Source organism: Euleptes europaea, chromosome 19 (genome assembly GCF_029931775.1).
Source record: "Euleptes europaea isolate rEulEur1 chromosome 19, rEulEur1.hap1, whole genome shotgun sequence".
NCBI lineage: Eukaryota > Metazoa > Chordata > Lepidosauria > Squamata > Sphaerodactylidae > Euleptes > Euleptes europaea.
In genome coordinates this window covers 30,058,619-30,074,305 of record NC_079330.1, presented here as the reverse complement: position 1 = coordinate 30,074,305, position 15,687 = coordinate 30,058,619, and the positions used below count along the sequence as shown (strand labels likewise).

The following is a 15,687-nucleotide window of genomic DNA, read 5'->3' as shown; positions in this document are numbered from 1 at the left end:
TGCCCTCAGGCGCGTGTGGAGAGGGGGAGGGAAGCAGCCCGGTCCCGCATCCCTCTGGCTTTCTAGTAACAAACTCAGGCAAACTCTGTGCTGGGGCGATGCCGCGCATGCCCACAGAGAGGGCTCTGAGTGCCCCCTCTGGCACGCGTGCCATAGGTTCGCCACCACTGACATAGGCCTTTAGGGACAAAACCAACTCCTGGAATTGGGCTTGGGAGTGGATCAGAAGCCAGTGCAATTGCTGTAGAATCAGAGTGACACGCTCCTGGTAGCTGGCCCCGAACAGCAGTGTAGCCACAGCATTCTGTGCTAGCTGGATCTTTGGCACATTCTTCAAGGGTCGTCCCAAACACATTTGGGCAATGGGCCTGAATAAGAGTCTACACAGCCCCCCACCCCACCCCGTGGTTGCCTCTCCAGCACTGTCCTCTTTGTTCAAATCTTTTTTCCCTAGTAGTTGGGAATCATAGAGCCAATCAGATTTAGCTATGTGATGATGTTACTTGCCAGCAACACATTCACTCTCAGCTTCCTTTGGCTTCAATGATGTCATATCAAGTACTTAAACCTGACTGCTTATGTGACAGCTAACAGGAAAACCAGTGTATACTTTTAAAATGATACTAACGTGTCGGATGATTGGGTTGTCAGAGAACCACAGCATAAAGGACAGGCTTGGGGAAGGGGTCCTTCATACACCATTTCCAAAGCACCCCAAATAATGTACCCATAAGGTTGGTCTCCATATGTACAGGACAGCTCTCTTAATTTTTCAAAGATTCTATTTCAAGCATAAATCGTGACACCCCCAAAAAAACAAAACTGGAGACAGCCTGCACACACCCAGTGCTAACGACGATATTGTCAGAATAGCATCACAAATGGCACTGTATTTACTTTCTAATACTCTTCACAGCTTATTAAAATTAAATGATACTACTAAGCACCCCCAGGAAACCATTACATGAGACAACAAATAAAATTTACACCTGTTTAAATAGCTATTTTAAACGCAGGTAGAGAAATAAACCCATTGTATTAAATGACTTAGGGCTACATGAATTATTTAAAGTATGGTTCTTAATTTGAGTGTTTGGCTTTAGCTTTAAGGCCATTTTAATCACAGGAGTCCTAGATCCAAAATTTTGAGCTGGATCTCACAATATCCACACCCAAGGATCAGGGATCCTTCTTACATTTCCCTTCCTCCAGACGTCTCTTCTGACCCCATGAAAGTTGATTGCCAGGGTACACATGAAGCTAACTTCTACTAAATCAGACCCTTGGGCCATCAAAAAAGTCAGTATTGTCTACTCAGACCAGCAGCGGTTCTCCAGGGTCTCAGGTAGGGGTCTTTCACATCACCTATTTGCCTAGTCTCTTTAACTGGAGAGATGCCAGGGATTGAACCTGCGACTTTCTGCATGCCAAGCAGATGCTCTACCACTGAGCCACAACCCCTGCCCTTATACCTGGGCCTCTATGAACTGTGGGGTCTGAATTGTGAAGGGGAAATTGCCCCCTCTTCCACAAGCACCAGTTTCACTGACACAAGAAGCAGGAAGAAGATTACATCCTCTTCCCCTTCTTAGTGAAGCCCCCTTGCCCACTGTGGCTATTAGTCAGCCTGGGTTCTGTGAGATCAACTTTCATGGAGTCTGAAAGGACTGCTGGGGCAAGGGAAACGAGAGAAGGATGAATGATCATCAGCGCTTCCGGCTGACACATCACAGGATCCAACCGTTTAAGCACCTTCTGCAAGGATCTTCTCTTGAACACATGTAGTTGCCTTATACTGAATCAGTCCCTTGGTCCATCAAAGTCAGTATTGTCTACTTAGACCTGCAGTGGCTCTCCAGGGTAGAGGTCTTTCACATCACCTACTTGCCTAGTCCCTTTAACTGGAGATGCCGGGGATTTAACCTGGGACCTTCTGCATGCAAAGCAGAGGCTCTACCACTGAACCACAGCCCCGCCCCTTGCTGAAGTCCCATCAAATAGCGTGCTTTTGTGCCAACCTGTTTCAGCAGAGATTGCAAAGGATTCCTGGTATGTTGTAATCTTACATGACGACACACAAAACAACCCTCTATGATCGCTCTCTCTTTCTCATACACCCCCCTAACATACCTCTCTTTGATGAATGGTATTGCAGGGCCCGGTGGAAGCAGCTCCAGTTTTCCAACAGCCCAGCTCTGGCGGTAAACACACTCCTCTGGCAGTTTGATGGGTGGGAGACACTGGCTTGGAAGAGCCTTCAGTGGTGCAAACATGGAACACCCAACAAAAGCCTGGCTGTTTTCAGGCTTATAAACGTAGGAGTAGTCCTAAGGAGACAAAGAAGGAAAGAGCATTCATGAAGAAGTCCAGGTAGCAAAAAAGAAGAAGTATCGAAGGTTTCAGCATGGCCATTTCTACTATTTAAAAAAGTCAGTCGTCTCCTTCATGCGCAGAACGCAGGGACATAAAGCTTCAGAGCCTGAGCACAGACCCAGGAAAACTTTGGCTGAACCCAAGCTCAGAGCTCATTTTTTAGTCTATGCTGTGACAGTGATGAAAGAAAATGCATTCTTCTTCTTCACCATCTCAATGGTGTCCACTGCACCATCTAACAATCCCTTTGCTACCCAGACAAGTCCAGTTCTCTCCAAGCCCAGTGGGAAAAGAACCTTCACTGGAACCAACCTGCTAACACTTTGTGGATGGAATCATTCATACCCATTCCTAGCCTGGACTCCACAATCTGTACAGATTAGGAATGTCTGAAAGTATCTGCTTGTCTGGATTTGCCAGATAAATTTTAACTGATACTGCCAACGGTGGTGGATAAAAGAAGATCGGAGGCCCACCACTTGATCATGCCCAACATGGCTTTTAAAAGCTGCTTGGCTGTAGTTAATGTCAATTTTAAGGGCCACAGTAAGTACATTATTGGAGGACAAGGCCAGGGCTGGCCAGTGTATAAGGTAGTTGCCTGCTGAAAAAGCCCTCAAAAGGCCCAGCTGATCCTCATGGCAACAGACCTGCATTTAGTTTGCCTTTCTATGGGCAAGGTGACAGACAATATGGGGTCTCGCCTCATCTCAGCTGGGTGTTCAGAGCAGGGCTCTTCTTCATTGTCCTGGCTGACTATCTTTGTGTCTAGGACTGGAAGGAAACCATATTCATTCTTGTTCCAAGTTGCCTGAAACAATTTGGGAATTAGAGGCGTGGTTTTTACTGCTGATTGTGGTATGCTTTTGTATAATATACTTTGGGTACCATTTTCAATGTAACTGCAACTGGGAAAATGTAAAAAAAAAATCAAGGGCACTGTGGCACAATGGATTATTGTGCCAATAAACTCAGTTAGAACGGACCCCTGAATACTAACTGTGAGGGTCCCTTCTACTCTGAGGTAAGGAGGGCATCTGGAAAGACGGGTGATTCCCTTTCCCCCGTGAGAAGAGGTAGCTTGTTGAGAATCTTAGCCAAGATCTGTCTTCATTGGACCTTTTTTCCCTCCACAAACTCAACACCCAATACTGATTTAACAAAAAGCTGATTATTGGTAAGTAGGAATCTACTGTACGGTTGTTAGCAGTTTAATGCTGGCAACCAGAAGGAAAATCTTCAAGTCATCTTCTACCGTGGGGCTAACATGTTTTTTTAAAAAGCTGATGGCAACACATTACAGTGGGCAAAAAGCGCCTCTCGCAAAATGGTACCAAATGACATCTTATACTGTGAAAACAGCAGAAGGGCTTCTACCCCTATTGTACCGCTCCACAGAGCAAAACTTGAAACCTTCTTTTAACTTAAGTTGCAGGAAGAACTTCCATTAGAGGAAGAGCAACTTATGTTGAAGGTTCCTTCGACTGGAAGAAGGCTCCTTGGAGGATGGCTTGATCCACTGCAGCATCAGTGTGATGAAGAGATAGGGTGGCTATAAACACACTCGTGTATACTGCCCCTGCCCTACAAAGCATCTTTGCTGGGCAGCAGGTGGAAAAGGGATGTCGTTTTTTGCTTCTGTGGAGCACAGCATCATCCTGTAACACCTGATAAACCCCAAGCAGCACCAGCTGCCCACAGACTAATGAACCAAACACACTGGGCCCAAAATGGAAAGAGTCAGAAACACCGAAATGAAGTCACGCACCTTTATTTCCGAAGGCTTTGGACTACAGAATCCCTCATCCACCTCAATCCTGAACTGAACTCCAGCGGTAGCACCATTTCCTTCTAGGACAGTCCCTCCAGGAGTCGTGTCCATGCTGCCGTATTCCTTATTGTTCATGTTCATGGGAGAAAACCCCATAATGTGTTGCTCCAATGACGGTGGGGTAGGATACATTTTGTGAAGATCGGCCGTGCCTGGTGTAGACGTTAAAAGTGGTTTCAGGAGGAGAGGGCCGGCATGACCAGAACCACCCAGCGTCTACTGTGAGTTTACCACAACAGGCCCCAATCCTAAAGCATACGTCGCCCAGGTGACAAGGGCTGCTAAGGCATCTTTTTGGCAGGACCACCTACCATCATGGAACACCACTCCTCTGGAATGTCTCCAGAATTAGAGCCTGAATGTCATCTGGAAGCCCTGCAAGGGCCGATTTCAAGCATTCTCCCCAAAATGCTCCCCTAGAGCCAATTCACGCACTGCACCAGCAAAGCTTGTATTTAATAAATAGTTCCCCTGCCGCTGCCCCCCCAACACAGGTATGAGGAACACCAACATGATTCAACCTACTCTTGCAATGTAAAAACAAAAAGCTGCTTGGCATCTTAAGAAGTAGAGTTGGTTTTTATATGCTGACTTTCTCTACCACTTAAGGGAGAATCAAACCCGCTTACAATCACCTTCCCTTCCCCTCCCCACAACAGACACCTTGTGAGGTAGGTGGGGCTGAGAGAGCTCTAACATAGCCATAACTTGCCCAAGGTCACCCAGCTGGCTTTGTGTGTAGGAGTGGGGAATCAAATCGTTTACCAGATTAACCTTCGCCACTCATGTGGAGGAACAGGGAATCAAACCTGGTTCTCCATATCACAGTAAACAGCTCCAAACCACCACTCTTAACCACTATACCACGCTGGATCTCTTAAAGGCTAAGATGCTGCACAAAATGCTCTCTTCAAAAGGGATGCATTCTCTTGGGCTCAGAAAGACAAAAACCTGTCACGCTACTACTGTGCTGAGCATAAGTGAAGATCCAACCCAATCTGAGTAGGTGTGACTCACTCCCAGTTAGCAGCTCCAGTAGCGAACATTTATACTCATGCAAGTACTATCTTTTTTGGTATTTATGTATTATGCTGACCTATGACTGTAATAAACCATTCATTCATAGGGGTGGGGCTTACTTATGCATGACAAGGGGTCCAGGTTTCCTGCTTTTGACTCTTTGCAGTTGGCTTTGTCATCTGCTCCATTCAGTGTTCTTTTAGACCCAGGCTTGAGAGGAAAAACGAAGCAGAGGTGAGGGAGAGAGAAGGAGAAATGTAAGTGACTCCACTGATATGTTTTATTCGAGTCTCTGAAATGTTCTAAGCAGTTTCATAGAAGTTCTTTCACAAGCTATGAAATGCTTGCCACTGGCAGGAGTTTCAAAAGTAACTTGTGATATAGCTGTGTGTGTGTGTGTGGGGGGGTGTCCTGCTGTTCAAAAGGGAAAAGGTCAGAAAACCCACTGAGCACAGCCAAGCCATTGGATGTGCCTAAATAAACTCTTTGGATCCCAGTCATTGTAAGGCACACACAGAGTCACTTCTCTAAAAAACGAAAACATAAAGCAACTTCCAAAAAAATAACACACACCTGAATTACAATGAGCACTATATCTAACACAAACAAATAAGAACATAGGAACATAAGAAAAGCCCTGCTGGATCAGACCGAGGCCCATCAAGTCCAGCAGTCTGTTCAAACAGTGGCCAACCAGGTGCCAATAGGAAGCCCCCAAACAAGACGACTGTAGCAGCACCATCCTGCCTGTGTTTCACAGCACCTAATACAATAGGCATGCTCCTCTGATCCTGGAGAGAATATTGAGCCTAATCCAAATCAAGACTCGGGATTTAGGCTGCAGTCATTGGCACATTTACAAATGTGAAAGTTATAAATGTGTTAATATTTTAGCCGTCATTAATTCAGGAGAAAACGTTGCGCAGAGAATGAACATACAGACAGCCACCAAAAACACCGTTCTTATAATTAAAAGGTAGGAAAGGCTGTTACAAATGACTCTTGAGAACGCCGCATCCAAACAACTGATCATCTGAACAAACCACTTCCCTTGGCTGCAAAGATCCCACTGAGCATGCTGATAAAGAGGAAAGTGTGGCGGAAGAGCCAACTCGCTACATGCACATCCGCTGCACTGACTCCTGAGCTAAGAATCACTACATAAACTGCTTCCTATATTCTTTGAGGTAAAATCAACTCTTGACCCACTGATGCTACACACATTCAAATCACCGAGCAATAACCAATGCCTGCATTGGTGGTGGAAAGTGCCGTCAGGTCACAGCTGACCTACGGCAGCCCTGTAGGGTTTTCAAAGCAAGAGGTGAACAGAGGTGGTTTGCCACTGCCTGTCTCAGTGTAGCGGACCCAGGACTTCCTTGGTGATCTCCCATCCAAGTACTAACCAAGGCCAACCCTGACTAGCTTCCAAGGTCTGATGAAATAAGCTAGCCCGTGCCATCCAGGTCAGGCTTTTTTTTAAAAAAGGTAAAGGTACTCCTGTGCAAGCACCGGGTCATTCCTGACCCATGGGGTGACATCACATCCCAACGTTTCCTAGGCAGACTTTGTTTACGGGGTGGTTTGCCAGTGCCTTCCCCAGTCATCTTCCCTTTACCCCCAGCAAGCTGGGTACTCATTTTACAGACCTCGGAAGGATGGAAGGCTGAGCCAACCTTGAGCCGGCTACCTGAAACCAACTTCCGTTGGGATCGAACTCAGGTCGTGAGCAGAGCTTGGACTGCAGTACTGCAGCTTACCACTCTGCGCCATGGGGCTCCTCAAGCTTTATTAACTTACCTGAAATATCCAGGGCTGAAATGGGAGAAAACCCTTCCAACTGACACTCTACACTCCAATTTGTGGGTTTTTTTTTTTAACAAAAACATTCTTAGCTGTTGAGGTGGACAACCAAAACCTGATTTCACAATTTTTGCTTCAGACCAAGGAGTCACTGATATTAAGGACTTGGGTTTTGCCAGAATAAAGCCTTCAACAATAAACTGTCACAAGGCCAGAAGAGGGCTTAGAAAAATCCTCCATACAAAAGATCTGCTAGCCAATACCCAGACTACATCACACCATGGAGGAAAACAGGCAGGATCATGGTGCGCTACATGCAACACCAGGGCTAAGATGAAGATGACTTAAACACATCTGGTTCATTCTGAGGGCTATACAAAATGACACAGAAGCATGACAAGGGGTGCCGTTTTCTTCATAATTATAGAACGCCGGCACTGCCCGTGATGCTCCTTGACCTCCGTCCAATAAAGCCACAAAGCACATCTCAGCAAGCCACTTACTGTGAGCTCATCTTCATCGGAATTGAAGATATTGTCGAGGTCGTTGAGCGAGACAACGAGGTCGTTCTCATGAAACAAGCTAGTTGAGGCCGTGCGATTGTTAGGAGGAGCGCGCTGGGCATCTACCGCTAAAGGAAGAAGATCAGAGGCTCAGCCTTAGATGCTGTTCAAATTATAGCCATTTACCTACTGATCTAATTCAAGTAATTAGGTCCTACAGCCAAAGAAACTCCTATGCTCTTGTAGGTTTTCCAACATTTGTAGAATACACTACTAACATGCATTTTAAAAAACAATCCAGAAATTGTACCTTGTTTGACTGAAGGACTAAAAAGTGACATCGCATCCTCTCCAACACTGGGAGTCCCATCTTCGGTCTGCAAAAAAGTAGCAGCAGGGAGCACGTGTGAACACTCGTCCACTGAACACGAATCACCAACAAACGAAGCCGCCTTGTGGCGACTCTGCCCAGAACTGCTGGCAGCAGCTCCCGGTAGAGATCCTTTCCCAGTCCTGGTACCCGAGCAGAGGCCCCCTACCTGGTACCCATGGGCATCATGGTGCCCACCAACATCTTTCTTGCTGACCGCCAAATGTTTTTAAAAAGCTGGTAGGGCTCCTACGCAACTGAACTTTTCACTGGCCACTGGAGAGCTAATAGGCTGTGCAGATTTAAATCATGTTGTTTCAGTGGCAGCTGCCACCAGAGGTTTTATTCTCTCTCACTCCTTATTCCCATGGTATTTTAAAAATTACTCCTCTTGTTCCCCTGCACTTGGGCTTCCTCTGTGTATGCGCACATGCGCATTGTAGTTCTGCCTCTTGTGGTGACTGTTTTGCGGCTACGCCCACCACCTGTACCAGAATTCCAAAGGTGCCCACAGGCTCATAAAGGTTGAGGACCCCTGGACCAGAGAGATCCTTTTAACTGGAAAGGCCAGGGACTGAACCTGGAACTTCTGCGCTGAAAACGAGGTGCTCAGCTACTGAACTGCAGCACTTCCCTACTGAGACAACGATACTGCTACTACATATACTGGAACTTCGCAACCTAACAGCACCCCTGAGAAAAACCCTAAAAGCTAACCACTGATTTAGGATAACCTGTGAAACTAGTTTTACACACACATATTGCAATGGGGGCAAACCTAAAACCCTGCACACAATTCTGCACCTTCACCTTTCAACGTTCTCACACTACAGCAGGTTCACACCCACCCTCCCATCCTGAGGTCTTTAGCAGAAAGAAGGAAAGGCACTGGTGGGCCACACCCATCACACTACTGACCCTGTTAAGTGGTATCAGCAGCATTTGCAGCCAAAGCTTTCTATCCAGTGAACTTGGCAACCTTCTTCCTTGAAGATGCCGCTGACTGAATCTGAGACCATATGCACTACAAAGCCTGAGCTATGGCACCAACACAGCTACTCCTGGGGTATCTGAAGGATTTCCTCAATTCCCTACTTGAATACGGAATGTGTTTTTTAAGAATACTCACATTTCTCTTCTTTCCCGCCCTAACAATTCCAGCTACAGTGGTTTCGGACCCAATGAGTCACTGCATTTTCAGTAACGAGACCACCTGGGCCTCTTTCCGACGCAACATCCATGCCACAGAAGGGCCTCGGGATTCCCGTAGTGGACTCCCATGTGGAAAAAAAACACTGCACTGGACCAGACAAATCCAGGCAACCGTTTCGGGAGAATATGCAGGAGCAGGATTGAGATCTGCGAGTAACATATGACCTGCTCACAAGCTCTCCCTTAAAAACCTGCATGAATTTTTATGTTCGTAAGCAATGCATTCCACGGCTAGGATACAAAGAGCTGCTTGGGGTGTGGCTAAGGGCTTGGGCATGCCCAAATGAGACTAGTGACTTTTCCTCTTTGAACTGCAGATCCCTGGGTCATGTTCACAATCTAAGGACATAAGGACATAAGAAAAGCCCTGCTGGATCAGACCAAGGTCCATCAAGTCCAGCAGTCTGTTCAGAAAGTGGCCAACCAGGTGCCTCTAGGTAGCCCACAAGCAAGACGACTGCAGCAGCAGCATTATCCTGCCTGTGTTCCATCTGCTTTTCGGTCCCCTCCCTGAATTTCAAAAGTGGATGACCGAGTGGCACCGAGAGTTGCTGCTTGAGAAACCCAAGTCCAGCGCTCCCTGGGCACATGGTGCTATTTGTATTAATCAGTCGATGCCTCTTCCCTACAGGACCACTCCTGGAACGCTCCTCATCCCAGGCCTTTTACTAGCTTACACACCTCTTTGTTCACTCACCTTATGTTTTTTCCCAACTTCTCGCTCACTGTTCTGCCTGTCTTTTTTGTCAGGGAAAGGGAACTCTTCATCGCCATCAACAAACGCATATGGATCCATTTCCGGCTCCTGGTCAGATGCTATTGCTGCCAGATACTGATTCTTACTCTGATACTGCAGCACCAGTTCTTCGGAGACCTTGAGGGGCTTCCTGCATTGCACCATTAATCTGCAAGGAAAAGAAAAGACCTGGTTACAAACTGCTCCCTCAGCCCCCTATAAGTAAGAATGAGAACCAAAAAACCCCTTCCGTTGGCTAAACATTTCCTCACATTTGTACTTGTGCAAACAAGCTCAGAGTAGCCTATGTATGGAGTTTTATCCAGTGAGCCAATGAGGTATAGCATTTAGAATAGGGACTGGGGAGTCAGGAGCTTAAAACCACACTCAGCCATGAAACTCCCTGGATGATCTTGGAGTGGACCATTTACTCTGTGTGTGTCTCTCAGCTTCACCTACATCACAGAGTGGTTGTTATGATAAAAAGAAAGATTTCCTGGAGGAAGAGGGGTGGTGGATAAAAATGTGGCGGTAGAGAAAGAAAGATCCTTATGGCAGCTCTACACAGGTTAGGTTGAGAACTGGAACAAGGTGCGTTGCTTGGCTGAGCTAGGATTTGACCCCAGGCCTTACTGGTCCCCACCCTCAACCGTGACAATGGACCTGTCACATTTCTGCCATCTCTTTTCATTTGAGTTCCACAAGAATTGTAAGCAACAATGCATTTCTTGTCCCACTTCTCATACACTTGGCCCTGGAGGTTCATAGCCACTCAGTCAAAAAAAGGGACCCTTATTTACAGGCCCAGTTATTATAGTGACGGCTGATACTGGTCTCTCTTTCCTGCACTGTATAATTAGGTCTTCTGAAGGTACTATTCAAGTTTTGTGTGCCTGCTTTCACAAAGCTGATACCCTGTCCAACAGACACCGTGCATCTGTACTTGAGCTCTGGAAAGGGCCAAGTATCAATATTTTAATAAGTACAAGGGAACTGTAACCTCCAAAGTGGCTGCACTCGAAAGCTGGCACAGGCGTCCCAGGAAAAGCAAGAGCCGAAGAGCCGGCTTTGGCAAGCACAAAAACTCAGACCTGCCTTGTGGGGTTTAGACTTGGTCTCTGAACAGTAGCCGCCCCCGCCCCCCGTGCCACATTCATAAACAGCTTCAAAAAGACCTCCCTGTTTCAGAGGTGTTTGGCATGAAATCATGATTCAGTTCAAAATGGTTAATTCTTCTCCCTTTCCCCCCCTGCAAGAATGCATAGTACATTTTATTAATAAAAAGCAACACTGCTTTTTATTAAAATTAAACTTGTAGATATTGACCCTTTGTAGTACTATTTCAAATTAGGTGAAGCAAGGTATCCTCCCCCAGTATGCAGAAAAATAAATATTCTTTAAAAGGGGGGGTTGTACTAGATGGCCTGTATGGCCACTTCCAACTGTATGATTCTATGATTCAATGTAACAGCATGGGGTGCAGGTGGGCAAAGGCTACTTTTGGGGGGAGAAAACATATAACCCTGTATTGCCCCTCGGGCACATAGGAGTATTTGGGCGACCAATGTGATGCCAGCCACTGTTTTCTTCTGCCAACTAGCTCTCAAATATTTGATTCAAGCAGCATGAGAAACAGTAACCTTAAAAAGAAGTTTGGTTTTTGTATGCCGACTTTCTCTACCACTTAAGGAAGAATCAACCCGGCTTACAATCTCCTTCCCTTCCTCTCCTCACAACAGGCACCCTGTGAGGTAGGTGAGGCTGAGAGAGCTCTGAGAGAACTGTGACTAGCCCAAGGTCACCCTGCGGCCTCATGTGGAGGAGTGGGGAATCAAACCCGGTTCTCCAGATTAGAGTCCGCCACTACACCATGCTGGCTCTCTGCATGGTTTGGGTTTTCTCCCTCCTCTACCCCTCCAGCAACAGTTCTTTAACACTCTTGCAAATTGGGGGGGGGGGGGAGGCAGGGTAGAAAATAAGTAAATAAATAAAAAGTTACCATCATCCAGTTTTATTTACTCACTAGCCTGTCTACCTGCCCACACTTCACTTATGGTAGTCATTTGTGGCCTCACTGAACCATTTTATGTAAACCTTTGAAGCCTGAAGGCAATTCTTGCCCGCAACAAACCACCAGGTGATCATCTGTTTACAAGGCTGCTGTCTCTAAAAGGATTGCACTGGGATTTCTTTGTGTTCTAAACCAAGGACAGGCTGGTTTCAGCTGTCTGCGGCTTTCTCGACATTTTTTTTTTTTTGCTAGAATCCCTGTGGTGCATCACTGGAGTCTTTAAATCTGGAATACGTATTCCAGATCTAAGGACATAAAAAAAGGCCATACTGGATCAGACCAAGGTTCATCAGGTCCAGCGGTTTGTTCACACATAGGCCCAACCAGGTGCCTCTAGAAAGCCCACAAACAAGACAACTGCAGCATCATTACCCCTCCTGTGTTCCACAGCACCTAATATAATAGGCATACTCCTCTGATCCTTTAGAGAACTGATATGCATCATGACTTGTATCCATTTTGACTACTAGCCATGAACAGCCCTATCCTCCATGAACATGTCTGTTCCCCTCTGAAAGCCTTCCAAGTTGGCAGCCATCACCACATCCTAGGGCAGGGAGTTCCACCACTTAACTATGCATTGTGTGAAGAAATAGTTCCTTTTATCTGTTTTGAATCTGTCACCCTCCAGCTTCAGCAGATGACCCCGTGTTCTAGTATTATGAGAGAGGGAGAAAAGCTTCTCCCTGTCCACTCTCTCCATACCATGCATAATTTTATAGACCTCTATCATGTCTCCCCTTAACCGCCTTCTTTCCAAGCTAAATGGCCCTAAGTGTTTTAACCACTCCTCATAGAGCTGTTGCTCTAGTCCCCTGATCATTTTGGTTGCTCTTTTCTGCACCTTCCCAAACTGCAATATTCTTTTTTAGGTGTGGTGACCAGAACTGTACACAGTATTCCAAGTGTGGTCTCACCATAGATTTGTACAAGGGCAGTATGATAGCAGCAGTTTTATTCTCTATTCCTCTCTAATTATGGCCAGCATGGAAACTGCCTTTTTCACAGCAGCCGCACACTGAGTGGACATCTCTTGACAACTAAAGAATCAGTCATCTCTGCTGTGATCCTGACTGAGACCTCTTGCTTAAGAATTCAAGAAATGCCTGGCTGGGCTGGATTTCTATGCACAAAGACGATGAGCATAAGGGTTCTACCTAGCCTAGGCTTCTTCCTGATATGCTAGTTTTCTACACAGAGGGTCTCCCCTACCCCAGAACATTCAGCACTGTGAGCTTCCACTTGCCACCTGGAAAGGAAAACAACCAAGACAAACGTTTATCACCGCTGTGAAAACTAGGCCACGGACACCCGTTCTTAGGAAGATAAGCCACCTCAAACTCAGGAAGTGAGAATGAGCAGAGACGGTGGTGCGTTAAACCCTTATTGTAGATGCAAATATGCAACACTTGCCAACAGGACTACCTAGAAATGGCTCTTTTCTAAGCCTAACAGCCCATTCCTGACCTGAAAGGACGAAAGTCCTTCGGAGGCCAGGAAAGGGCTGTGCCGGCGTAAGTGGCACGGACACTGGCAGCCGTTTCACTTATGCCATCCAGGTTGGCATGGCTGCTGGCTGGGGGACCCAGACGCTGTTCTCCTGGTGCTGCCATGGTAGCACCGCCCAGGGACACCGGCTGGGACTTCCGCCGGCTGGGCCTTCTGCTGGGCCTCCTGCCAGCGTCCCACTGGCGCAAAGCCCCGCGCCGGCGTCCCGGGAGGCATTCCCGGGGTGGAAATGCCAGTAGGCATCTTCTTGTCCTCTTTTGGCCCAGTACGCTGATGAGGAGAACAGCATTGCTATGCCAGCTTTTTTAAATGGGCATTTTGCCCCATTTAAAACAGTGAGGCTGCGCCAGTTTGAACAGCCTCGCTGTTCTCAATGGGGCAAAATGCCCCATTTAAAAATAAAAAAGATTCCAAAAGGCTTTTTAAGCCTTTCGACGGCCGGAGAACAGCTTTGGAGGCACCACGGCGGTGCCTCAGCCACACTGTCCCCGGCCACCGCAGGCTCAGGAATGGGCTGTCAGGCAACCTGAAAATAACTCTGTATGCTGCATTTTTCAACTGAGAGAGGCTTCCACCTATCATCTCAGGCCACAGAGACCACTTGATCTGTACCTTGCATGGGACAGTTCCCTGGATGTTCCCTGGACGCCACTGTGCATTTGAGTGATGTAATCACGCACTCCTGAGCAGCACCTTGTTTTAGCGATTTTTAAGCACTCCGCCTTCTACCTGTCCTCAGCATCCTGCCTGCTGAGCAGTCCTTGCAATTTTTGTCCCGGAACCCCAGTTTAATGTGTGGGATTCAGGGGCAAGGCCTACAGACCAGAGAAAGGCACCTGTCGGGCTTTGCTGTTTACTGAGCGTATGGACACAAACAGCAACTGTGGAATGCAAAGGAAGAAGATTAACAGGGGTGGGAAATGGGACTGTCAGCTCTGGGTTGGGAAATAGCTGTAGATTTTGGGGGTGGAGTCTGAGGAGGGCAGGATTTGGAGTGGTGCAGGAATTCAATGCCATAGAGTTCAATTGCGAAAGCGGCCATTTTCTTCAGGGGAACTGATTTCTATCCCCTGAAGATCAGTTGTAATAGCAAGAGATTCTTGGTTGGTCCCATTTCTGTTGGGTGATACTAACCCAGAAATAACCAAATGTGTCGTGAAATATCTAGTAATAATAGTTTCCTTAAAGGCATGACAAAGCTAAACTATTGTTAACTAGTGATATTATTATTGTAGTTATTGTTATGCCTGTAAAGTAATTCATTTATTGTTAACTGTTATTTTAATTTTAAAGTGTTTTAAGTATCTTAAGAATTTAGTTATTGCTGCTGTATATTTTAATAACCTATAATGTTAAAATTCTTTTATCTTATGCATGTTGTGCTCAAGACCTTTGGTCAGATGAGCTTGAAATAAAAGGAAAGGAAAACGAAATAGCAGGAGATCTCCCACCACCACCTGGAGATAGGCAACCCAAATGGGAAAGTTTCATGGCAGGCTGCCTGACCTTCCCTCTCAAAAATTCCAGGGAAGCTTCTGAGGAACTACAGAGTTTCCCAGGACACACATACAAAGCCACTGTCCTACACTGGCCTGCATAGGAAGCCACTCAGAACACTAGCCCATTAGGAGGCAAGCAAACTTTCATAAATGAGACGGCGTAAAAGACTGACAGCATCTCTCTGTTAACACCCCAGCTTCCAAGAAACTTTGAATCAAACTGACAGGAGATTTTAAAAGTAAACACGCTCCTTTGCTCTCAACTAAGAAGAAAATGAAACCATAGTATTAGTTCAGAAAATGTGACCAAGCAACTAATCAGCTGAAGTTTCAGGACATGGGACAGTTGTGGGCAGCACCTAAAAATCCCGCACTCTGCTTAAAGGGAAAAAAAAGCAGAAGTGAAGCTAAGCAGACCGTTCCTTAAACACACCAGTTTCGGTTTCACCCCCTAGACCTCCTTCACAGGGTCCCAGAAACAACTGAAAAACAGATGCTTATTAATTCCCCTTTACTGATGTGGAAAGTGGACACCCGAATCAGTGTGTTAGAGGAACGGCTTTTTTTTTTCTTAGATAAAACACCGCTAAAGAGTTTAAGCACGTTATCTTTTCTAGCTCTAGATTTAATTTAAGCACCTGCTTAAATTCAACAAGGTGTCGTGTTGCCCCCACCCCCACCCCGGCTCTAGTCCAAGAAAGACTATCACGCAGAAATTGTAAAACACGGTGGTCCATAGGGTGCCACTAGGCTTCTGCTG

The 15,687-nt window shown here is 46.4% G+C and overlaps 1 protein-coding gene across 3 annotated transcripts in view; it reads right to left on the bottom strand.

Moving 5' to 3' along the window:
- The window catches only part of MED13 (mediator complex subunit 13), a 150,515-nt gene that overhangs the window by 42,237 nt on the left and 92,591 nt on the right, over positions 1-15,687 (bottom strand). For all 3 annotated transcript variants that reach the window (XM_056865609.1, XM_056865611.1, XM_056865610.1), the window contains exons 10-15: positions 9,810-10,017; positions 7,841-7,907; positions 7,531-7,658; positions 5,344-5,434; positions 4,142-4,356; positions 2,131-2,327 (exon numbers count right to left, since the gene is read on the bottom strand). In XM_056865609.1, coding sequence (XP_056721587.1) covers positions 2,131-2,327; positions 4,142-4,356; positions 5,344-5,434; positions 7,531-7,658; positions 7,841-7,907; positions 9,810-10,017 — 906 coding nt within the window. The remainder of the gene's footprint in view (positions 1-2,130; positions 2,328-4,141; positions 4,357-5,343; positions 5,435-7,530; positions 7,659-7,840; positions 7,908-9,809; positions 10,018-15,687) is intronic.